The 25049-nt window shown below is 36.3% G+C and overlaps 3 protein-coding genes across 3 annotated transcripts; 1 reads left to right on the forward strand and 2 right to left on the reverse strand.

The window, feature by feature from the left end:
* The first annotated feature begins 745 nt into the window (after positions 1 to 745).
* Positions 746 to 6851, forward strand: LOC100876137 (trypsin 3A1-like). The gene is made up of 6 exons (XM_003705418.2): positions 746 to 1035; positions 1655 to 1713; positions 2371 to 2459; positions 2561 to 2699; positions 4113 to 4376; positions 6204 to 6851. Exons 1-6 carry the CDS (start codon positions 963 to 965, stop codon positions 6348 to 6350), a joined length of 771 nt encoding a protein of 256 aa, XP_003705466.2. The 5' UTR covers positions 746 to 962; the 3' UTR covers positions 6351 to 6851.
* An 89-nt stretch (positions 6852 to 6940) lies between these two features.
* Positions 6941 to 14954, reverse strand: LOC100876023 (trypsin-1). Its single transcript, XM_003705417.2, has 7 exons — positions 14900 to 14954; positions 14683 to 14735; positions 14225 to 14313; positions 13994 to 14132; positions 12852 to 12968; positions 11502 to 11648; positions 6941 to 7908 (listed from the first exon to the last, which is right to left on the reverse strand). The coding sequence occupies exons 1-7, from the start codon at positions 14952 to 14954 to the stop codon at positions 7732 to 7734; spliced, it is 777 nt and encodes a 258-aa protein (XP_003705465.2). The 3' UTR covers positions 6941 to 7731.
* Positions 14955 to 16362: 1408 nt separating this feature from the next.
* On the reverse strand, positions 16363 to 18666 carry LOC100875910 (trypsin-7-like). Its single transcript, XM_003705416.3, has 5 exons — positions 18530 to 18666; positions 18210 to 18384; positions 17396 to 17531; positions 17176 to 17283; positions 16363 to 16752 (listed from the first exon to the last, which is right to left on the reverse strand). The coding sequence occupies exons 1-5, from the start codon at positions 18573 to 18575 to the stop codon at positions 16456 to 16458; spliced, it is 762 nt and encodes a 253-aa protein (XP_003705464.2). The 5' UTR covers positions 18576 to 18666; the 3' UTR covers positions 16363 to 16455.
* Between the last annotated feature and the right edge of the window lie 6383 nt (positions 18667 to 25049).

The following is a 25049-nucleotide window of genomic DNA, read 5'->3' on the forward strand; positions in this document are numbered from 1 at the left end:
TGTCGTTTTGATTTGTAGGATTGAGGTGCAAAATAACATTTTTATTTTTGGGAGATGAATGTAAATTTTTATTAAAATGTGTCAAAAAGTGTTTAGTATTAAAAACTACCCCTAATAAAAACATTCTAAAAACGTAAACTCAATGAAGAGCGGTTCATATCTCCATGTATATTTCACTTTTTTATATTAATCTACAAATTATAAGTTAATATAATATAACTTAATGTAACTTAGTTTAGTTACATCCTCTTTATCAATTTAGTGGTGTGAAGAATATTCACAAATAAGATATGTCAAATCGAAATTGAAAATTTGTGAAATTTATATTTGAAAACTCCTAAAATTCCATGTTTGAGAATCGATAAAAATTTGTAAATTTACAATTGCATCCTCGCGTGAAACTCACGAAAGTTTTAGTGGTGTGTCTAAACGGTGCCCGGGGCAAACAGCCCGTTTAGCTTGCCGTTGATGGTGGTACATCGCAAAAAGAAGACTCGTCGCTAATTACACTTGCACGTGCTAATTTGCAAGATCCCTTGGAAAAACTTTCAATCGTTCGTTAACGTTTCGTACAATGCTGTTCTCGATCCGACATTTGGTACAAACGATCCCGAAACCGTGTTCATTTTTTCCGTCTCTTTCCATCTCGTTCTTCAAGCAGGCACGAGTTCGTGCTCGTTACAACAGTCGCAGGGACAACGGTTAAAAAAAAATTCAACTTAATTGGTCCGCACCGAAGGTACGATGTTATCGCGAGCTGCCGGTGTTGAAATTATATTTTAGTCTTGCTCCTTTTTACGTAATCCCCGCGGAATCTGGGTCGACAGTCTCGAGACTTTCGTGGATCGGAAATTTTTCTCGTGTTCGGCTAAATTGATACGAACGACAATTAACCCGAATATCGAAATAAAAGAAGGGCGAGCCTCGTGGCGAACAGCTAGTCCTTTCGCCAACTTCCCGCCATGTATACGTGCTTACTGTTCTTGGTGTTGCAACTCGTTCCGTTCACATTGTCGCAGTTTTTTTTATTCCAACGTACGTACTTACACCTGGCCTTTTCACCACGCACGGTAATTCAGACCTTTACATTGATCTTAACGAGCAAAATATTTTATTAATTTTTACTATTTATTATTTAATAACTGTAGTTAACTTCAGTAATGTTCAAGATTATTCACCTAAATTGAAAATTTATGTACATTCGCAATTTGTGATAAATTTGTAGTATCAATAGTTATCGTAATTAAAAGCTTAATACTCGTTTTTCTGTAATTACCGAATTGTATTAAATACGGATAATCCTCGCGGAAGTCAACGTGTTAATAACGGATATTACATTTTAATGAAAGCCAGATTTTAATAACAGGTCGTTATTATCGCTATCCATTAATGGGCACATTAGCTTAACGGTGTTATTTTATTTCAATCGTTTAATACGAAATTATTCGTCCGTCACGTTTCAATTGTTCCCTCAATTTTCGATTCATTAAAGAGAAATTCAACAACCGGTCTCTTCTGTGTTCGTTCGATCGTTGCTGATTTAAGGAAGATCGTTAAATCCCGTCGACGTTCATCGAGCAACGTTACACTTTAATTAGTAGTTTTCCAACGGCCATGCAAGTGGAAATACAAATTCAATTATTGATTTTTCCAGTTGATGAGGGCCGTATTGTTGGAGGCCAGCCAGTGAGCATCGATGAACACCCGTATCAGGTAAGTATTCTAAACCAGTTGGAGCAACTGGTGAAGATTAATTGGTACAAATCTCTCGAGCAGAAATATTTCGTATTCCGAAACGAGCCATCGATATACAATCCCCAATTTTCTCTTAAAACGATACCGGTGTGTTCGAGTAGCAACGTTGAAAATGTCATACCATTCGTTCAAATATTATATTTCAATTTTAACGAAATTTTTGTTCTACACGATAGAGATACAAATTAGTGACATTTATTTATACACAGTATTTTTATTATACTCCATATTTCAAAATCGACTGTTATCTTCTATAAACTGTTCTTTGTGTTAAACTCTGAACTTACAAAATATAAATTTTATAAATTTTACTGTACATTAATCTCAACAAATATTTAAGTTTCATGCAGTATATTTATATCATACTTGATGATTCTAAGATTTGTTTGATATTTTATTAAGAAGCTTTTCCTTAAGGCTTCCACTAACCACAAGCAAGATGACCAGAAAAGTAATCCCATAAATAGTTATATCTTCAGCACACCACAAAAATAAAATAAGAATTAAATTCTCGATCTCACAGATCACCACAGAAAAATAATCCTCCTACAAATCCTCTCATAACACAAATTTCCCAAGGATCAGTTCCCCGCAAAATAATCATTAAATTCACAGGTATCCGTTCGATTCAACAATCGTCACGTATGCGGTGGTGCGATTATTAGCGAGGAGTGGATCATCACAGCCGCCCATTGCGTCCGAAGGTATCTCTCACCTTTTATCTTCGTTATGAAGCGTTATTAGGCTAATTGCACGCACGTGTACGCGTCCATTAACGAGTGCTCCTTCATTCGCTGCGTTTCAGTCCCATCGTTCGGTTGTTTTCGATAAAGGCCGGCACTTCGGACATCCGCGAGGATGGAATCGTCGTCGTCGCCAGAGATGTCATTAGTCATGAGTACTACACAAGAAGAAGCGCAGATTATGACATTGCTTTGATTCGAGTAAGTGTTCTTAACTGTATGATTGCGTATGAGCTTGTTATTGATTCACGCCATTTTGAAATTTCTTTGAGGGAGGCTCGAGTGTAACGCATGGGAGTTCATTATGGGTACTGGGTATGTAGGATGCTGGGGGTGTTGAAAACTAGGGGTATAGGGAAATAGAGGTGTAGGGAACTAGGGGTATAGGGAACTAGGAGTACAGGGAAATAGGGGTATAGGGAAGTGGGGGTGTATGGAATTGGGGGTATATGGAACTAGGGTTATATGGAATTAGGGGTATATTGAACTAGGGGTATATGGTACTAGGGGTATATGGAACTAGGGGTATATGAAACTAAGAGTGTATGGAACTAGGGGTATATGGAACTAGAGGTATATGGAACTAGGGGTATATGGAAATAGGGGTATATGGAACTAGGGGGATATTGAACTAGGGGTATAGGGAACTAGAGGTATAGGGAACTAGAGGTATAGGGAACTAGGGGTACAGGTAAATAGGGGTATAGGGAAGTGGAGGTGTATGGAATTGGGGGTATATGGAACTGGGGTTATATGGAATTAGGGGTATATTGAACTAGGGGTATATGGTACTAGGGATATATGGAACTAGGGGTCTATCAAACTAGGGGTATATGGAACTAAGAGTGTATGGAACTAGGGGTCTATCGAACTAGAGGTATATGGTAGTAGGGGTATATGGAACTAGGGGTCTATCGAATTAGGGGTATATGGAACTAAGAGTGTATGGAACTAGGGGTATATGGAATATAGGGGTATATGGAACTAGGGGTATATTGAACTAGGGGTATATGGTACTAGGGGTATATGGAACTAAGGGTATATGGAACTAAGGGTATACAGCACTAGATACATGTAAATCTAAAATTATATTGTGAGAATGTGGGATCTCGAGATGTAGAGATCTGCAGAGTAACTAACACTACAGAAATTGGAACTTACAAGAATCTAGGACTTCAGGAATCTGAGTTTATACAAATCTACAGCTATAGAGGTCCAGCAAACGGAGATCTACGAATTCAATAACGTAAATTTCAACGTAACACACACAAGTATACTTGAATGAAACTGTTAATTACAAACTTGTCCGAGTACCCATGAACATCTACCGTAATTACAGACTTGTCCAAGTACCATAAGCGTCTACCATAGCACATATAAATCAAAATACTTGTGAAACAGTAACGAAAGCAAAGAACAGATCAGCGAGCGTTCTCAAAGAAAATTCAAATCGATTCGAGGCAAACTCAACATCAATCGACATCGAGTTTATTTGTCCACGGGGCACGGGTTTCCCCGTGGGACAAAGCCGAACAATTCAATTATCGTTTCACAATCAATTCCGCAATGCACAAGCTGGCCAGTCGGAACCGTTGAAACCAATTACAATTTCAGTTGGAAAAGCCGCTGGTGTACAGTTCACGGGTGAGACCGATTCTACTAGCACCGATAGCCGATCATTATATCGCCGGCAGCAAGGCGGTGGTTACTGGTTGGGGAGTTTTGAGAAGTCACGGGTCGTTGGCCAATCAGTTACGTAAAGTCGAGGTGCCGTTAGTTTCTAACGTAGAATGCTCAGAGTTATACGTGACCCGACCGATCACGCCGAGAATGATTTGCGCCGGTTACGTAAACCTCGGAGGCAAGGATGCGTGTCAGGTAAATCACTTTCACTAATTGTTACTGCGACGAGTCGACCGTGTCGTTAATCATTTTTTAATCGCGTTATTAAATTCAACTTTGCACCTTCTTTTTGTATTTTTGCCTGAGTCATATTGTTTTTCTCATAAAATGCTGTCGAAAGTTCTGGTAGATGGTTCTCGGGTTATTTTGTACGATTTTTATTGCAGTACCTCTCGTTATATTGCAGTATGTTGCTCGGATGCCATGGTATGTTATAGCGTTACGAGTGAAATTATCACGCTTTGTAGTGTTACGTGTGAGATTACCATGTGTGTTATTACCACGTGTTATATCCCACGAGTTATATTGCTACGCGTAGAATTTCTGCGCGTCGCATCGCTACGCGTTAAATTGCTACGTGTTGATACTGCTACACGCTATATCGCCACGCGTTATATTGCCACGCGTTATATCGCTACGCGTTATATTGCCACGCGTTATATCGCCATGCGTAGAATTACTACGTGTTAGCATTACTACGCGTTATATCTCTACGCGTTAAACTACTACTTATTGGTATTGTTACGCGTTATATTCCCTCGCGTTATATCGCCTCGTGTTATAGCACCACGCGTAGAATTACAACGCGTTGGTATTACTACGCGTCATATCTCTACGCGTTAAACTACTACTTATTGGTATTGTTACGCGTTATATTCCCTCACGTTATATCGCCTCGTGTTATATCGCCACGCGTAGAATTACAACGCGTTGGTATTACTACGCGTCATATCTCTACGCGTTAAACTACTACTTATTGGTATTGTTACGCGTTATATTCCCTCACGTTATATCACCTCGTGTTATATCGCCACGCGTAGAATTACAACGCGTTGGTATTACTACACGTTATATCTCTACGCGTTAAATTACTATTTATTGGTATTGCTGCGTGTTATATTCCCTCGCGTTATATCGCCATTTGTAATTTTCCCCACGCGTTGTACCGACACGAACTATTTGGTCACGTGGAGTTACTACGCATCGAATTATTAAGCCTTATATCCTCTCGCGTTATATTGCCATATGTTGTAAATCTCATGTTATATCGCCACTAACTACCCTTAAACCTTGTCTTGCCTTGCTAATTGAATCTTGCAATCACAATTTACTATCTGCCACGAACCTCCCATAAATAATTGAAGAAATATCCATTTCGTTTTCAAAATTGATTCCATCGGAAATTAAGCTCGAAACCATAAATATTACAGTGTTTCATACAGCAATGAATATTACAGTCCCTCAAACGAATAGTGGAAGCGAAGTGTAATTAAAAATGTTTCAACATGCAGATATACAATTTCTAAGCTTTACCTTTACCCTTCTTTGTTTTTATGTCCGCCATTATGGTACTCGTAGTACATATATAATACCTGTACTAAGATACAGTCTCCGAACCGTTCAAGTTTTCAGTGAAACGTGGAAAGGTATGTGTATCTTTGAATAGACCGGAGAAACTTCAGTGCGTGCTTGAGCTGAGCAACGAATGGAAGTTAATACAAGTAGAGTTAACGTTTCCCGTTGCTTGGCAAACGTTAAATATTTTAAAATTGGAGAAACGTATATCCATCCGCTCTCAAGATAGACGTTTAACTCGCGCTATGAGTATATTCGTATTTCCTGTTTTTGAAACATCCGCTCATTCTGATCCTGTTAAAACATTTCAGTATTTAATAATCTTTTCCTTACGAAGGGCAAAAGTACTTTCGTAACTTTCGTAACAGCTTGAAGAGTGTTCGAATTACGTGCCTATGTTTCTCGATATGGATTAACCGTGAAATAACAAATGATTTTCGTTCACAGGGAGACAGCGGAGGACCTTTGGTGCAGTATGATAAACTGATCGGAATAGTGTCGTGGGGTTTCGGATGTGCAAGACCGAGCTATCCAGGTGTTTACACGCGCGTGACTGCCCTTCGAAGTTGGATCACTGAGAAAACAGGACTCTGAATCTTTGCTATTTATCTTGACACGTTATTTCACTGAACTCTGAAACGTTTCGAACAAACAGTTTACACATCGTACATTTACACTGGTGCTGTAAGTCGGAATTCTAATTGAACTTCTCGTTAATCACCTGAATTTTCAACTTCATTGTCAATTCAGAAAGTACTTAGACAGCAAAATTAATCTACATAATACAAATAAGGGAAAATTTTAGGATTGAGGATTAAGTTCTTTTAGAATTTTGGTTGAGTTTTTTTAGAATTTTCACTTGCAGTTAGACTTTTATGACTGCGAATGAGATGTTGCTATTTTGTTTCTTATGCAACTTTTCATTGAGAAATGTTTCATTTAAAGGGCATTACGAGGTAGGAATTATTGTATAGTTTTATTAAGATGCCTATCATATATTAAGATGACAATCACACATTTCGTAGGATTTATTATTAATGTAATTTCGTGTTCCTTTTTTTATTTACAATAAGAATATTGACAGACTTGTGTATATATACTTATTGAGTTAATAATGATCAAGCACTGTTTGGAGCTGAGAAGATGGCAGATGGCTCTGATTGGCTGTAACGATTCGAGATTGGTTTTCACCGTTAACAATATAATAGGTCAATGTAAAATAGACACATACGCATTTTCTTAATTAGTTCCGTCTTATAGTAACCGAAAAATTTAATTATCCAACTGTCAACTCCTTAGCTCTCAACAGTTCCCTAACCTTCATGAACGAGACTTCATTCTTCAATTTAGAAATTTACAAAAATTTGCATCATTATCCAAAATTATTATTAAATAAAATAAACGTCACGAAGTGGCAAAATTTCCAAAGCCGTCCATTAAAACGCGACAAAGCAAGCAGATCGATAACGAGCACGGATCCTGATGTACGAACGTAACAAGTGGTCCTGTAATTGTTCCGACTGTATCTCGTCAAAAGTATCTTGCATTTATCCGCGCATTTAACGCGCAAAAATACCATCAACCGGTTAATGAATGAGGCAGGCCAAAGGGCTAATTGACAACCCTCTCGTTTCGGTATTTTACCGATTGTCGTTCGTAATAAGGTACGCGTTCGATTAAACCGCTAATTACTTCGTCGGACAATCGATAATCGAAGCTTTAATTTACGATCGGGAGTTATAATTGCAACTTTCGAAACGCAATATTGTTGAGGAAAAAGGCAAAGGCAGTTCCATGGAATTCTAAGGGTATGGCAATATGTTGGCACAAAGAAACATATGCTCATAAAATTCTTCGAGGCAAATTGATAAAGTTACAAGGAATGTTCGGTGAAGCAGAAAAGAAAACATCTTCCGGCCATGTTTCGAGAGGGTTGCTTTCAGATAGCGTGTTAGGCTAAGGCGATGTTGACATTCTAGTTTTCGCCAATATGGTGCTTCGTGTATAGGATACCGGTATTCGACGAGATCCACGCTAGGTAACTACTGATACGAGTGTACACGCCTGGATGTATCATAGTTTTACACCCTAATCCATAGGATAGAACACCAATCAGCGTCTGGCCTTCCATCAGCGGAGCACCTGGATCACCCTGCAAGCAGACGAGGGTTGACAGTTTCAGTGATTACTTGCAGTTTCTACTCCTCTCTCTTGCTTTGATTTGCTAATGCATTGCTGATTTCGGAGTTTCGGACAACCGATGCTAATTACTCGGACCTCTTTCAACTACAAATTGTTCCTTTCTGGGCTATTTTAAATTAAGGTTAAGTCTGACATGTTGGATTATCAGACATGTGTCGATATGTTCACTTAAAAATAATTCTTTACTGACATTTACAGATTTGTATATAATCAGTATTGATCCTATTACGTTTTTAAGTAAATTGACTTTCAGGTGAAGCATGGTATATTTACAGAAGATTGTTGGTAAAAATTATGCTGATGCTGCACTGACCATTTCATATTCTGTAACCGTACAGGTATTGATGCAGCAAATAGTCACAGAATATTAATATTTGATTTGACGTGCTTTCTGACCACAATGAAATTTGTACAAATAAATTGTGATAATATCAAAACTAATAGACGTTGATTTATTATCTTATTGTTTCATATGCATCACCTAACCTATAATATATTTAAGAAAAAATATAATGCATCCCTAATAATAAATATTTAATTACTCGAATATTGTCAAGATTAAACAACAATTTGTTTACTTCATTTAAACACATCATTGGGTAATTATATTTTCATAATTTATTTAAGAAGAAATATATTAGATTATTTAAGAAGAATTATATCTCTATCGATAAATATTTAATTACTCAAACATTGTCAAGATTAAAAAAGAATTTGTTTACTCCATTTAAACACATCATCGGGTAATTGTATTTTCAAGCACAAAGAAAATAAGAAAAAGGAAAAAGAAAAAGAAGACATTGAAATCTATTGGCAAGGATGACTCGACCGAAAGCTATCGTTCTTTGTACCATCGCGTCCCGGTGAATTTGATCGTTATTATGATAACGATGGAACGTGTAGAAATCGCTGTGCTTTATGACAATTTTCTATTATGTTCGATGAATAATGTTCAGCTTTTATTCAGCCGTCCGTATTCAAACGTTGCTTATAACGCGACGAATCTTTTGTGCTTCTTTACGGCGAACGCCGTTCCAGCCAGAAAACGAAACGATGGCAAATATTGGTGCAATGATTTCATTAATCGTTTCTATACATTCGATGCTCTGCTTCTGGAATAGAATTTGCAATGAAAAGACGGTATATGAGATTTTGCTGTATTGGGGATTTTGTCTATTATTACATTGCTTCACTAAATAAAATTTAGGAGTTCTTGGAGTTGGCTGATTTTTTGTATTCATGAAGCTTTAGGTCTTCAAGTACTTATATTTTCAATTTTTTTAATTCCTTTTTGGAATTTTTAATGATTGTAAATTTTAGAAAATGTGGATTTGTAGATTTAAAATTTGTGAATTTTTTAATTGACGAATTTTTTCAAATTTCTGAATTCCTGAAATTTCGAATTTCTAAATCCCCGAATTTCCAAAATTCCAAATTTCCGAATTCTCAAAATTCCGAATTCCCAAATTTTCAAATTCTCAAATTTCCGAATCCCCAAATTTCCAAATTTTCAAATTTCCGAATCCCCAAATTTCCGAATTTCCAAATTTCCAAATTCCTAAAATTCCGAATTCCTAAAGCCCCGAATTCCCAAATTACCAAATTCTCAAATTTCCGAATCCCCAAATTTCCAAATTTTCAAAGTTCCGAATCCCCAAATTTCCGAATTCCCAAATTTCCAAATTCCCAAAATTCCGAATTCCCAAATTTCCGAATCCCCAAATTTCGAAATTTTCAAATTTCCGAATTCCTAAAGCCCCGAATTCCCAGAATTCCGAATTCCTAAAGCCCCGAATTCCCAAATTTTCAAATTCTCAAATTTCTGAATTCCCAAATTTCCAAATTTTCAAATTTCCGAATCCCCAAATTTCCGAATTCCTAAAGCCCCGAATTCCCAGAATTCCGAATTCCCAAAGCCCCGAATTCCCAGAATTCCGAATTCCTAAAGCCCCGAATTCCTAAATTTCCAAATTCTCAAATTTCCGAATCCCCAAATTTTCGAATTCCCAAATTTCCAAATTCCCAAAATTCCGAATTCCTAAAGCCCCGAGTTCCCAAATTTTCAAATTCTCTAATTTCTGAATTCCCAAATTTCAACATGCTAAAGAACAATTGCATTTAATGAATTAATAACAATATCAAGTACTTAAATAAACGAACAACTAAAAGAATTTAAAAGACAAGTGCAGTATTGATTTTTTGAAAAATCGCAGAGTTCAAAGTCGCAGTCATACATCAAACGTTCATCGCAGCAAAAACGAAAGCCCAGTGATTCATCGATTAGATACCACCTTCGGAATTCGAATTCAATGGATATTCCAATTTTCTGAATTCTATTACCCTAGCTTTTTCGTCTATTTAACACGCAATCATTCTCGGCGTTCGAGCGTTCGATTCGATCCGATTTGATTCGCGAGAAACGGCCTTTGTCCGCGCCTCTTAATAACTTGCTCGCTTCGGTAATCAAGCGCGTCACGGTAGCTGCGAACAGAAAAATGTGAAACGAATAAACGAATAATTACAGGGCCCGTTGACGCGATTCTGATTGCCTTTTACACGTGCTTGGACGTACAATTAAACGGCAATTCCGTCGAAACGCGGCTAATTCGTCTGACGCGTCGACTGCATCGATTTTGAGCCACATACGTGTACAGGGTGTAATAGTCTTCTTTTGCGTCGAGTAGGCTTCTTTTAATAGGAGCTGGATTTTGGAGGGTGAAATGTGAGAATGATGGTTTCTTGATTTGGGGGATTTTTTTGGGTATTAATTTAGGGATTTGGGGATTTATGAATTTGGAAATATATGTAAATACTTTAAATTATTATTAGTCAAATGTGTGCAATTGTTCTTTCTTTAGCTTGTTCATATATTTAAATACTTGAACTTGTTATTCATTAATTGAATGCAATTTTAACTTCAAGTGAACTGTAAATTGTTTGATAACTACATCGAACTCGTAGAATGAATCTGAAAGACCTTAAAAAGACGTAGATCAGAAATAAACTTCCTCCTAGTTGAAAATTGTCCACGTTGATGTGATCATTTCTGTCCACAAAAAAGATCACATAAATGATGTGATCATTTCTGTCCACAACAAAGAACGATATAAAATGGTCGAATATTTTCAATATTCTATATCAGTTGCACCCGAAATAGTTCCAAAGAATGGACTTTTGTAATTAACCTCGTCCATCAAACTCGACCGTCCAACAATCGAACAAAGTGATTCTTGATTACGTAGTTGTCAAAACTTCTGATTTCTGCCACGAGCACGCGTAGGCGTCGAGTTTTTGGTAGTCGGGGTTAGTATTGTTCCTAAAACAGTTGTAGCTGACAGTAAAACGGTCTGGTAACGCGTACGAGCGTGGAAGCGTCGTAAGCAGTGCAGAAGAGCGACGCCAGCGTCGAGTGGCGTCACGCGCGAACTCGAGGGATCTCCTTAGCAGAAGCTTCGGATCTTAAGTGTTCGGAGGGTTGTCGTGGCTCGCGAATGCACACCCTTCTCCATTCTCCCCCTCCATGGACCTCGTTTCATACCTTACCTGACACGTTTCCACCCCTGAGGTTGCGTTACCGGCGCAGAGCATCATCTGGAGCACCGGTTGGTACGGGGGCATCTTCGAACTGCAGATACTACGATTCATTAATGGCACTGTTGTCACTGAGAGTCGAGATTCTGTTGCATTAGGCTGAAAATATTGCAATTTTGTTTATTTTGTTCATTTCAAGTAATTTGGTAACTCGATCAGTTTAATGAAATATGTACGTTTATATGTACATGTGTGCATATGTGCTACTTGTGTGTATATATGTGCACATGTATGTCCATGTGTGTCCATGTATGTACGTGTGTGTCCATGTATGTACATGTATGTCCATGTGTGTCCATGTATGAACATATGTGTCCATGTATGTACATGTGCGTACATGTGTGTCCATGTATGTACATATGTGTCCACGTATGTACATATGTGTCCACGTATGTACATGTGTGTCCATGTATATACATGTGAGTTCATGTGTGCACATGTATGTAGACACTTGCACATGTGTGTCCATGCATGCACATGTGTGTCCATACATGTACATGTATATCTGATTGTATTGTACGAGGATTTGAGAAGTGCTTACATAATATGTGGTTCTATAACACATGACTTCACAATGTGTGCTGATTCAATAATAATCAGTGTTTCATGTTATCAAAAGCTTAATATTATGAAGTTCACACATGACAATAGAAGAATAATTTTGATCGAAATACTACAAAACAGAGAATATTCTTGATTACCCCCAAACTGAATTTCCAGCAATCAAATCTAAAATTGACTACTACTGAACTGTTTCCGTAAGAAAAATACAAATTTAATTCAAACCAAACACACACGTACAAAAGTTCTGTCCCCTTTTGAGATAATATGTTAAGCTTTTTTCTGCCATGATATTGCTAGTTACTTCGTTCCCGGAATATCAAAGATCGTTTGCACAATTTCGCCCCGGTGCAAATTGAAATCCTTATTACACCCTGCACACGTGTTCCTTTTTTTGGCAATCGAAAATTGGCCCGAATAAAACGATATCGAATATCTAAATTTGTAGCGAAATTGAATCAGAAAATATTATTTAGAAATTTAACAAACGTTTTAATCGATGATACAGAAAGATAATTATTGTGGAGTATAAAATGTTCTATTCGAAGTAATCGTTTCGATTATGACTCGTTTCAATTCATTTCTCCGTACATCGAATAAGAACACGGCCGTGTGAAATCGCACGTGATGAATTATAAAATGTATTCGGATAATTGTCGAACGATGTTCGCGCTTTCTGTTTCGTCCCCGATAAAACGACAGCGGTTTTATTTTATTAATAATATCACAAACGGCACTTACCACCGTCTGCCTCCAACCTGTCACGAAACACATCGTTCCATCATCGGGTTCGTAGTCCTCGTTTTCCGCCACTCCTATCGGCAGCAATTTCTCTCCGAATTGCACAGGAATTTTCAGCTACGTTCCGACAAATTTCATTAAATTGGAGTGATCCGGTTCTGTTTTTTTCTCGCTGATAACTCGCGGACAAGGGAGTTCATTAAAATATCTCATATATCAAATTCATTCGTTCGATTATAACAATTATTTCGAAAATTAATACCGCTTCTCACGGTCGTGCGTGAACGGAGATTCAATCATTTACAATCAACTTAAAAAATTTGAAATAATAAAAATTACACAAATGGGAAAATAACAACTTGAAAAAATACTTCAATATAAAAATTCAATATACATTTTCTTAACTTGAAAAAGTACCTCATAAATTAAAAAATTTAATACTTTCCTAACTTAACAAAATATCTTTGGAAAATAAGAAAAAGTGACTCTTCACATTCTCATAAAAATTGCAGCAAAGAAAACTGGGAAACTGAGAAAATACATAAAATTGAAAAAATACCTAAATATAAAAATTTAATATGCACTTTCTTGCCTTGAAAAAATACCTCCCAACTTAAAAAATTTAATACTTTCCCAACTGAACAAAATACCTTTCGGAAATGAAAAAAAGTGACTCTTCACATTCTCATAAAAATTGCAACAAAGAAAACTAGGAAACTAAGGAAATACATAAACTTGAAAAAATACCTAAATATAAAAATTAAATATGCACTTTCTTACCTTGAAAAAATACCTCCCAACTTAAAAAATTTAATACTTTCCCAACTGAACAAAATACCTTTCGGAAATGAAAAAAAGTGACTCTTCACATTTTCATAAAAATTGTAGCAAGGAAAACTAGGAAACTGAGAAAATACATAAACTTGAAAAAATACCTAAATATAAAAATTTAATATGCATTTTCCTACCTTAAAAAAATACCTTCCAAATTAAAAAATTTAATACTTTCCTAACTTAACAAAATACCTTTCAAAAATGAGAAAAAGTGACTCTTCGCATTCTTTTAAAAATCGCAGGAAACACGAAGGTACATTTAACATTTTACCATCGCGTAAAAGCGTTTGAAATTACAAAATGGTTACCTTTATCAACGCGATGTTATTGAAGAGCACATATTTGTCAAAATTCTCGTGTACAACAATGTTGGTCACTTTCAGTGTATCTCCATCGTTGTAAAGGTTGGACGCGCGCACTCTAACGGTCACCGTGGACGGCTCGACGCTGTAAGCAATTACGTTTCGTTGTTTGTTCTCTTGTTCGCGTTGATGCAATTTGCTGAATGCAACAACGCGAATTCCGCGGAAGATACTCACCGAAAAACGCAGGACGCTACGGTTACGATCCACGATTCGTGCACCAATGCACCGCTGCACGCATGATTCCCGTGTTTCTCGATGGACACCTGTGTTCAACAAATACCTGTCATTTGCTCGTGTGGTACACCGCGAATTTTATTTTTCTACGTTCTTGTTTGGTCTTCACATTTTGTTTTCATTTTCACTATCGCGATTCGATCGAAGAAAATCGTTTTTTGCTACATGTGTTAATTTTCAAGGATTTTTTTATTTTTTACAGCTGGGTGAAATTAAAATACTTCATTAAGTATAATTACTTTTTGTATGTTTTGATAGATTTTATTTTTATAATGTAGAACAGCAAAAATGTTAGATACTGCATTAAGTTTAATTCATTTTTGTATGTTTTGATAGATTTTATTCTTAAATTGTAGAACGATAAAAATGTTAGATAATATTGTTATGTAATAACTTACATGATACGGATAATCTCTGATGTTCACGTACTCTGTATTTTCAAGTGCTGCAACTGTAGAGATTTATAAATTTTTTAGTTTGAAACACAAGGTCCAATTTATGTAACTTATTTAAGACAGACTTTATATAAATCATTTAAGGAAACAGACAGATTTATTTAAAATAAAAAAATTTATTTAAAACTTGATATATAACAGTGAACATAAATGATCTTACCATTGCTGAAGACATACAGTAAAGTCAGTAAAATAATTTTCTTGCAATCAGACATTTTGTTAATCACCGTCTAACAAAAGTGACAGAACTGTCTGACAGAAAGACTGAAACTGAATTCGGTAAAAAAGGGACTATTTTGGGAAGAGACGTTATCGTAAGATCGCACGAACTTCAAAGAGATATTCATAGAATTTCGAGTGTGTAACAGCAAAGAAATTGTGTGCGATCTAAAAAGTTTCACTCGTGAGAGATTGTGATTATCGATAACGTATCGAGTCGGAGATAATGGAAGAATCGTGTCAAGATTCGTCGCGTATTCAATTTGAAACAATTCGAAATTAATCGATCGATTGTGCTTGATAAAACGTATTTCTTGTACGCGTCGTGTGTGTATTCCGTGTGTCTTTCGGGGTGATCGATATGTAACCATCGCTATTGTTTATTTTTATTCGGAAACAGTGTTTCAAGAGAATCATTATTTCTACAGATTAGATATGACGGCTAAAGATATAGAATGATCGAATATGCGCATCGATAGGAGGTAATATTTCATCGGAATCAAAAAATCAAAGCAGAAGAGTACTTCAAAGTGTTTCAAAGCCAGTGTTTCACCGTAACTGCGATCTTGATCGAACTGTCCAACTGGATAAACTATCGGAGAAAGTTTGCGGTGCTCTCGGGATCAAAGGTGGCCAGACGTAAAAAGCATTTCGCGGTTAAACAAACTATTTCATCCGTCAACCTGTCCTCGAAAGACGCCACTGAATTCGTTCTCTATGAACGCAAAACTGTTTCTTCATAATTGGGAAATAAACTGATGCGCTCAGATGTGGTCTTCATCTACTTTAATTAAGTTTTATGCGATCACTTTTCTAAATCTTCAAATCCTTATGTTTCTACATTAAAGTTAATTTTTAGGACTTTAAATTTGTTAAACTTTTAGATCTAATAACTTTTTGAATCTCTAAATTCTCAGCTTTTAAACATTCTTAATTATTAAATTTGTAAATGTTCATGTTTGGAATCATGTTTCTAAGTGTTCAAATTTTCAAGTTCCTAAATTTTGAAGTGCCTAAATCCTCAAGTCATGTTTCCAAGTGTTTATGTTCATAACTTTTCAAATATCTAAATCCCCATATTTCCAAGTGCCTAAGTCCTCAAATCCACATTTGGAAGAGTCCAGATCCATAAATCCCCAAATTTCTACATCCCCATATTCCCAAGTGCCTAAATCTCTAAATCCCTATATTTCCAAGTGTCCACATCCATAAATCCCCAAATGGTTAAGTTCCCATATTCCCAAGTGGCCAAATTCCTAAATTTCTATATTCCCAACTGTCCACATCCATAAATCCCAAAAATTTTCAATCTCATAAACTACACATTTCAAAATATCCAAACCCAGAAGTTCACAAACATCCAAATCGCATCAAATCATAACATAAAATTCTACAAAATTTCACATAATATCACTGCCTTTATTTGTACTCTGATACACACTATCGTGCGTTACACTTCGATAATCTTTCCACAACGACATTGTCGACATCAGTTCGTTACAGTCCGGTCACTCTCTTGATCCAAAATCGTACATTAGCCACGTTCGTGTAAACACCTGGGTACTGTGGTTTGGCGCATCCGTAGCCCCAGGACACGATACCGTAAAGGACTCCATTGGCTGCTAAAGGACCTCCAGAGTCACCTTGACACGAATCCTTTCCACCTTCAGTGTAGCCAGCGCACAGCATACGTGGGGTTATGGGGTTCAAGAACCTGTAAGCCTTCTCGCACGTTGTTGTATTTACTATGGGGACCGTTATTCTCATGAGTCTAGACGATGTTTGTCCACCTTCCTGCAATGCATATTCATTCAGAAATTAATTTACAAGACTACTAAATGGACAGGTGATTTTGGTATGACGAATAATTCGCAATCGTTCATTTCGAAAAGGTGAAGATAATTTCTGAAAACATTGATAACATCTTTCAGTCTTGAGTGTTGTCTGCGCCTGATTATCGGAAATGGAGATATGAATGGTCTTCGTATGGATTGTCTCTAGTTTTTGAATTCATAAGATTTCTAGGGAAATTCGATGACATCAAATCATGCAAAATTAGGTATATAAAAATTTCAAGAGGTTTTTCGTTTGAGGCTACTGAACATATTTTAAAAATAGTTGGATTTCAGTAATTGGAGTAGTGAGGTATAGCTAACTTGTAGTAGCTTGTGTCGAATTTGTAAGAAGTTTGTATAATTAAAATAATGTATTAATTACCCTGACCGCACCCCAGCCGGTCACATTCACCAAAACACCAGCTTTAGGAGCCACTCCAGCCATGGACACAGGCTGTATTACTCTGGAGAATTTGAATGTACCATTGATCTGGAACACAAGTATAATTCTTCCATCGGTTCCACGAACTTAAATTCGTATTTTAATTTTTACAAAAATTAATTCTTAAGAAAATGAAACGATCAATCGAAGTATAACTTACCTTCAGAAGAGCGACGTCATAGTCGGTAGTAGCTGAGCTATAGTTAGAATGTACCACGATCTCCTTAACGCCATAAGGAGTACCCCAATCTTTGTTGCTGCTACCAGCTCGCAGTGTGTATCGATTTGCAGGTAATCTGTAATTAAAACATATGAAAATACCAACGTATATCAGTGCTAAATGTCGGTTGTTCCGCCTCGGTTAAGCTGGCGGTTATTTGTTTTCCAAAATATGAGCACGGTATTTGATGGCCTTATTGTTATTGTATAATGGGTACTCGGTAATCGCGAGGGAATTCGAGCTGCAAAGCCGATTTAATATCGCGATAGCTTTCGCAGTTATTACCGTGATCAGCCAGTGAATGCTGCCAGGCGAGAAAATGCCAGGGATCATCCAGTGACGTGGCGGTGTCATGATATCGTATCTCGCGCTAATTGTTCGAAATCAAATAGCGAAAGTGTTGACAATGGACAAGGGGCGAGATTCAAATTTTTATTAACTTGCTAGACTCACATCATTCGATTTCACGATTTAAAATAGGTAATTTTTAGCAAAATCTAGAGGGTCAGGTGTATAGAAAAAAAAAGAGAAATAATAACCAGTTCATCAAACTAAAAGCTCATTTACCAATGTTGTCATCTGTCAACAGTAAACGTGCCTTAGAGTGCAGCAAATGGTATTAGCCTTATTAATTTATGGTGCAATGTCTAGTGTATATTTCGTGAAAGTGGAGCCTAACGTAAACGCACGGAACAAGCAATGTTCGGGACTGTTTACCAAGATTGTAATATTGTTAACTTATTTGCGTTATTACCCGACGCAATGAGCTGCAGTGATGGCCCATTGGGCGCTGATGATCGAGGCACCACAAATGTGTCCGGTAGTTTGCAGACTCAGTTGATAGGGATGCTGAGTTATGTCAGCGAGGACTCCTCCGACGATACGGGAATCCGGAAATGGAGGGTTGACCTTCTGCTCACCTTCGGAGCCTGCAACGTTAATTTCGAACGTGTAGATTTTGCAAAATCCAATTTCGAGTTTAATAAAGCTAAGAGCATTGCACGATGAAATCAAATTATTTATCGGGTATTTTTTGAATGAAAGAAAATTAAAGGAAGCTTTGTTAGCACTTACCGAAGCATCCGGCAATAAGAATACTCAGTACAACGAATCGCAACATCTTAGCGCAATATCAAGATTGTGCACCGTTCGCCGCTTTTATACGGGAAACTTGCTCTTCTGATTCAGCAGAAAATTCCTTATCTGATAGCAAGTATTCATAATGGGACGTCACAACGCGTGGTGAGCTTGGAATAAGCTTTTTTCATAGGAACAAATTTTTATATTTTATTTGCTCGAAAATCCCGCGAAAGAACTAATTAGAAACTCTTACAAATGGGGAATTTGCGAAAATTTAACTTTAATGCAGTTTAACCCCGTGTAGTTACAGGGTAACTCACTGAACATTCGTTTTAATACAATTTGAAATATTTTTTAATTTAATCTATACATAGTATTATACACAAGGTGTGTAAACATATTGTCTGTTATGTGCAGCAGACAATAGCAATTAATAATACATATAATTTTAAATGTTTTTACCAAACTTTTTAATTTTTTAAAAAAGTTTTAAGAATATCTGACAGCAGCAAAAGTATTTTTAGGTTAATTATTATTTGTCAATAAAAGAAGATATATAAAGAAGCAAAATGAGTTTAGATGAACAAAGTGAGTCAAATAAAAAAAAATTAGTTAAACAAAATATACGAGAAGATATGTATAACAAGTTACCTAATGAATTGACTAAGCTAAAAGAAAAATAGATAAATGACAATTTCAGTATGTAACGCTCTAGAATATATTTATAAAAAAATGTGTATTATTTTTTCGATGATACCGCTGGAAATTTTTATTCTAAACCTAAAGAAATGGTTACATAAAAGGGTAGAGGGTTTTCATAGAAAAAGGAAAGCTACGCTTTTTCGCAGACACGATTTCAACAATATAGCGAGATAGAAATCACGTCGTAGTACGCAAGAGGCGCGATAAGATTTTGAATGAGCGTGCATTTTGCTCGATAAGGGACTTTCAATGACCTTACTCGTTCTCGGACCGTTTCCCGTTTACAATGGACCTCGATCTGGTAACGAGCTTCTGCAACAGATTGCTGAAACTCTCATGGTAACCTTAAGCTTCCCTTACAGCGGTATCAAGAAATCGAATGATACTTTAAATTTGAATTTTCTCATATATACGGCAGGCTAATGACCATAGTAGTCGACGCCCACAAAAGTAATCAATCAATCAATTAAATATACGGAGTATAGGAAAGTTGTGGGGAATTTCCAAGTTTTGTAATTTTGCAATTTCATAATTCCTCAAATTTCCAATTTCTCAATTTCCTAATTTCCCAGTTTCCCAGTTTCCCATTTTCCCAGTTTCCCAATTTCCCAATTTCTCAATTTCCCAATTTCCCAATTTCCCAATTTCTCAATTTCTCAATTTCCCAATTTCCTAATTTCCTAATTTCCTAGTTTCCTAATTTCCCAATTTTCCAATTTCCAAATTTCCCAGTTGCCCAGTATCCCAATTTCCTAATTTCCCAGTTTCCCAGTTTCCCAGTTTTCCAGTTTCCCAATTTCCCAATTTCCCAATTTCCCAATTACTCAATTTCTCAATTTCTCAATTTCTCAATTCCCCAATTTCCCAATTTCCCAACTTCCCAATATCCCCATTTCTTAATTTCCCGATTTCTCTATTTTCCAATTTCCTAATTTGTCGATTTCTCTATTGCCCAATTTCCTAATTTGCCGATTTCTGAATATCTCGATTTCCCAAGATCCCTATTTCCCAATTTCCGGATTTTCCCATTTCCTAATTTCCCAAATTCCCAATGTGCCAATCCCAATCTTTCTTCTTACACCATGCAACTTCATGAATTTACTTAAAATTTCATCAACTAAAAATTTTATAAGTACATAAAATTACCGATTTCTCAATTTTCAAATTAAAAAATGTCGAATTTTCTAAAGTCGCAATTACCTCGTAGAATTGCGAAAGACTAAATATTCTCCACATCTATAAATCGGGCTTGAACTATTTTATTTGATGCAAATTTCCCAAGCGAAATTTTATGGAACATGAACGACGTTTAACAAAATTATTATTCACATTTCAGCCGCTGTCCGTTATTAGCGACCAGGGAGCGATTTCCCCGTTTGCGATCGGCGGTTAGAATTTGATGGCTAATTGCACATGTTGATTTACACATTTTGCCGGCAAATATATGGATCGCTGCCGATTGTCCTGCGATTAAATATCCTGCAGCGTCCACTCTGGTGCAATGCTACGATTGGATGGGATAAAGCGAAATACTAGCAATAGACATTAGTTAACGACAATTCCAAAAGCCAATTGTGTAATCTGTCTCCCGGGCTTTGTGCGCTTTGTCATTAAACTGCCGTTGGGATTGCGAACGATCGAACTTACTCACGCTTTTTTATTAATCATTCGTTCTTGTTTTCATATCAAATTCGACATATATTTCGTCATACGAATTACTGCAATGTTTTTCACGTTTTTTCAACTTCGCGGATTTTTGAAATCGAACGAACAAGCCTTTGTGTACGTGTCACCATTTCATCTTTTATCTTTTTAATTACTACGCTCTGTATACGCTTTGTGTTTTCAGCGAACACATTTTTTTGTTTTTTAAGGTTATAAAAAATTTCCTTTCGCGAGTATGAACTTTTGAATATTTCTGAACAATTCTTTTTATATTGGCTCGAGTTTTGAAATTCTTTAATTTTTTAAGTTTGGAAGCTTTTGCATTGAATGTTGTGAACTTCCAAATTTAAAATGTTGGTTTGAAAATTTAAAATCAAAAGCAATATTAATATCAGGAATTTGAAATATGTATAACTCTGTCGTTGGCAATATAATGAGACTATCATATAAAGGCAATATAATGAGAGTACCACATAAAGGCAATAAATATATCATATGAGATGTTCAATAATAGTACTAAACAACTACTCGACATTTTTAGTAAAATTAGGAGTTTCCCACTCGAGACAAGACTTCTAATTACATCAAACCGTGATAAATCCTGTTTATATCTCGTGTTGAACATATGTTGCAAGCTACCGATTAAGGTGACGTATCATTTCCTTCTTTTTTCTTTTATCTATCGACACCCCACTATCAGGATTTTTCACATTATCTCTTAATCTATTGCTCGCGTGATTGATTGTATCGCACTTAGAAGAAATGGGTCGATGTTAAGAAAAGAAGATTTAGGTCAGCAACAAATATGTCTGGTTGTTTTTTGCAAATTAAACAATTATGAGTCACTGATCGACTTTTTATCCATATCGACAACTGATCGAAATTAGTCAACGAAGATTGTCTTCTTGCTCGATAAATTTCCACGCTGCTAAACTTTTGATCCAAAGAATCGTTGAAGATGGATCGAAGAGTCTTATAGTTTTCGCGACTGAAATTCCATTTACGTAGCAGATGCGTCGTTAATTAGTTTCCGAACCACTTTCTCGTACGGGTTTTTCGCTTCCTCATAACTCGCATTCTTTTCTAATGGAAATTCTTGTTCAAATTTTGCTTGTGGTGAAACTAAGTGACCAGTTTTACCACGTGTAGTTCAGAAGAATTTATAGGAATTTAGGTTAAGTTCGAGGGATGCAAAATATACGAAGTATACATAAAATACAGATGTTGTTAAATGTGTTATACATTAGTATACATTACTGTTGTACATTAGTGATTGTTTCTTAACTTGTTTCTCAACTGTAATACAAATGTAATGTAAATGTAATGCAAAAATTAATAAAATGTCTGAAGAAAAATTTTCATGAAGTAAGGTTCTATATTGACATATATATATATATGTATACGTCGAACACATTGATTAGTATATAATGTTGTCACGAGTGATACGTTATTACGACATTGAACTTGTACAACGCCCACTGACGTGTCATCGAAGCAGTTTGATATTAACCGATACTTAACTGCAAACACGAACGTATCAAGTTTATCAAAATCAAACCCTACCCTAAACATCGTATAAATCATAAAACATCATTAAATATAAAATCATCATTTTTCATATAATCGTTCACATTTAAATTTCTGTGATCTCAAGTTACCTCCACAAAGGTTTAAGTCAACAGCGGTTCAATGAAGACAAATATCCAAAAAATTGACAGAAACGTAAAGAACAAAAATGACTATATTAAATTATGACAAGCTCTGTAACATCTTCCAATATGCAGTCCAGACGGCACCGTGTCTACTTATACGGCATATTTCGAGGATTGTTACGACGGGACGAAAGAGTACCACGGCAGACTGCGCACTTGCCGACTGGCGATTAACATATAAATCAAATCTCTGCCGGTGCAACCCTGTTCCCAGCCGGTCCAACGTTCCCGCAACCCCTTATCGCAGGATTTTCGCCGATCTCGCGTAAGATACGTGTCCTTCGCAGCCTGTGCCGGTCCTTGTGCCCGCTTTGAACTTCCCACCCCGTCCAAAAGCAGATGCTTGTTCGGGTACGCGAAAACTCGACAGACTCGATATCCTGATTGAATATGTCGCGAGGCGAACTGTCGAGACGCTCGAGTTTCAGAACTTCTTCACTTGCGTGATCGTTCTTAAACCATCTTATTTTCCCGATGAATGTCATTTGTCGAAGTGATGAAGGGAGAGGAAGTTTTGAAATTCTGTCGATGGAGTATATTATACACTTTATCGACAGATTTTATTATATACTTTATACAAAACGAATCTTTGAGACTGCAGACTTTTGTCTGTAGTGGAGGATTTTCCTGAAGATTTGTTTTTCAGTGGTTCAATTTATTTGTGTTAATATTTTGGACAGGAGAGATGGGTAAGATTGCAGTTCATTGGGTAGGATGATAATGATGATATCAAGATTTTGTTTTGGTATGTCATTCTGATCGACATGAGTACAGCTCTGTTATTCTGATAATATGGGTACAGATATACTTGCTATTTTTACACCATGTGATAACATAAAACTAAACAACGAAAATGCTCTTTCTACATTATAAAAGAAACTATGATGATTGTCACCAATAGTCTATTGCAAATGAATATATTATATGTAGCACACGAACATTTATTACAAGGTGTACCAAGAGAAGTATAGATACTTCAACTAGCTATTACAAATATATTTAACTGTAACATACTTCAATTACGTGTACAGTATATCTATAGTATGTGTAGATATATTTACAGACAATTTGCCAATAATTTCATCCTCCCAATTTTTCGCTTCCTCCAACCTTGTCCCACAAAAAAATTTTGTGTCACAAACATTGAAATGTTTATACAAACAACGTCGGCAAGTTCCAACCTTGAAACCGCTGTATCGAAGCCATCGTATCGCGTTCTAACAAAGACGAAGAAAGAGAGAGAAAGTGGAGGCGTCGATCGTCAGAAATTTTCCAATAGCTCGAAGCGAGAGCTCGACGACAAAGAGATTGGCAGCGAGATTCGAACGGAAGGAAAAGAGAACGGTTTCGTGGGGTTGGTTCGTTTCCTTTTCGAGCCATGATGTGTGACCGAGGTGGGAGCAAGCACGGTAACCGTAAGTCTGCCGTGAAAGGACTAACGAGCCCCATCCTGAAAGAATTCTTCGACCTGGCGTTCAAACCACCGTCACTTGCTTTCTACCTCTTCTTTCTTTTTTCGCACTTGTACCTTCTGTTTCATCTTTTTCTTGCTGCTTCTTTTTGGTCTATTTAGTTTATTTTTGTCTTTGTTGAATGTATTCGGTTCCGTTTATTGTAAATTATTTTCACATTTCAAGCTTTCAAATTCTAAATTTTGCAATTTTCCAAATTATAACTTTTCCACGTTTCTACTCTTCCAAATTCTAAATTTTGCAATTATCCAAATTATAATTTTTCCACATTTCCACTCTTCCAAATTCTAAATTTTACAATTTGTCAAGCTTCCAAATTCTAAATTTTACAATTTTTCAAGCTTCCAAATCCTAAATTTTACAATTTGTCAAGCTTCCAAATTCTAAATTTTCCAATTTTTCAAGCTTTCAAATTCTAAATTTTCCAATTTTTCAAGCATTCAAATCCTAAATTTTCTAGTCTTCCAAATTATACATTTTCCAACTTTCCAGTCTCCCAAATTTCAAATTTTCCAACTTAAAAATTATTCAAAATTAGCTCCCTCTCATATACTCGCTTATAAGATTTGTCAATGAAAATATTTTTCTCCCACTAATAATAAAATGTATTAATCTAACGAAGAGACAAGTGCAAAAAACACAAGAGAACGTTAAAAATAATAGACAATCGTTATCGAACTCTCCGCATTTTTCCCCAACAATCAAAACAAGCGATATCTGCACTCGAGCAGGTAAATTCAAAATGCGTTAATATTGCAGAAGAAAATGTGTAAATCGCAGGAAATAGCAGAGAGAAATATCGTGGGGCGAATCTATATTCAACGACAGTAAAGTTTAATGAAAAACGAACCGAAGGAAATGACCACTGATTGCTCGTTCGCTTCTCCTTCAATTACGGGCCTTTTCACCCACGCTCAATCATCTCGCGGCTAGTAGCGTATTTTCGACCATGTTCATCACGAA

This window comes from Megachile rotundata, chromosome 5 (assembly GCF_050947335.1).
Source record: "Megachile rotundata isolate GNS110a chromosome 5, iyMegRotu1, whole genome shotgun sequence".
Classification (NCBI taxonomy): domain Eukaryota; kingdom Metazoa; phylum Arthropoda; class Insecta; order Hymenoptera; family Megachilidae; genus Megachile; species Megachile rotundata.

What these genes read in the sequence shown, in the direction of transcription:
- LOC100876023 (XM_003705417.2), bottom strand. Translation starts at nt 14,954, where the DNA reads ATGTCTGATTGCAAGAAAATTATTTTACTGACTTTACTGTATGTCTTC. An exon ending in ACTGTATGTCTTCAGCAATG is followed by an intron (nt 14,736 to 14,899) that starts GTAAGATCATTT and finishes AAATCTCTACAG; the next exon opens with TTGCAGCACTTGAAAATACA. An exon ending in CAGGTTGGAGGCAGACGGTG is followed by an intron (nt 11,649 to 12,851) that starts GTAAGTGCCGTT and finishes CAATATTTTCAG; the next exon opens with CCTAATGCAACAGAATCTCG.
- LOC100876137 (XM_003705418.2), top strand. Translation starts at nt 963, where the DNA reads ATGTATACGTGCTTACTGTTCTTGGTGTTGCAACTCGTTCCGTTCACA. An exon ending in ATGACATTGCTTTGATTCGA is followed by an intron (nt 2,700 to 4,112) that starts GTAAGTGTTCTT and finishes TTACAATTTCAG; the next exon opens with TTGGAAAAGCCGCTGGTGTA. An exon ending in GAGGCAAGGATGCGTGTCAG is followed by an intron (nt 4,377 to 6,203) that starts GTAAATCACTTT and finishes TTTCGTTCACAG; the next exon opens with GGAGACAGCGGAGGACCTTT.
- LOC100875910 (XM_003705416.3), bottom strand. Translation starts at nt 18,575, where the DNA reads ATGTTGCGATTCGTTGTACTGAGTATTCTTATTGCCGGATGCTTCG. An exon ending in TCTTATTGCCGGATGCTTCG is followed by an intron (nt 18,385 to 18,529) that starts GTAAGTGCTAAC and finishes TTAACGTTGCAG; the next exon opens with GCTCCGAAGGTGAGCAGAAG. An exon ending in CCGGCTGGGGTGCGGTCAGG is followed by an intron (nt 16,753 to 17,175) that starts GTAATTAATACA and finishes TATGCATTGCAG; the next exon opens with GAAGGTGGACAAACATCGTC.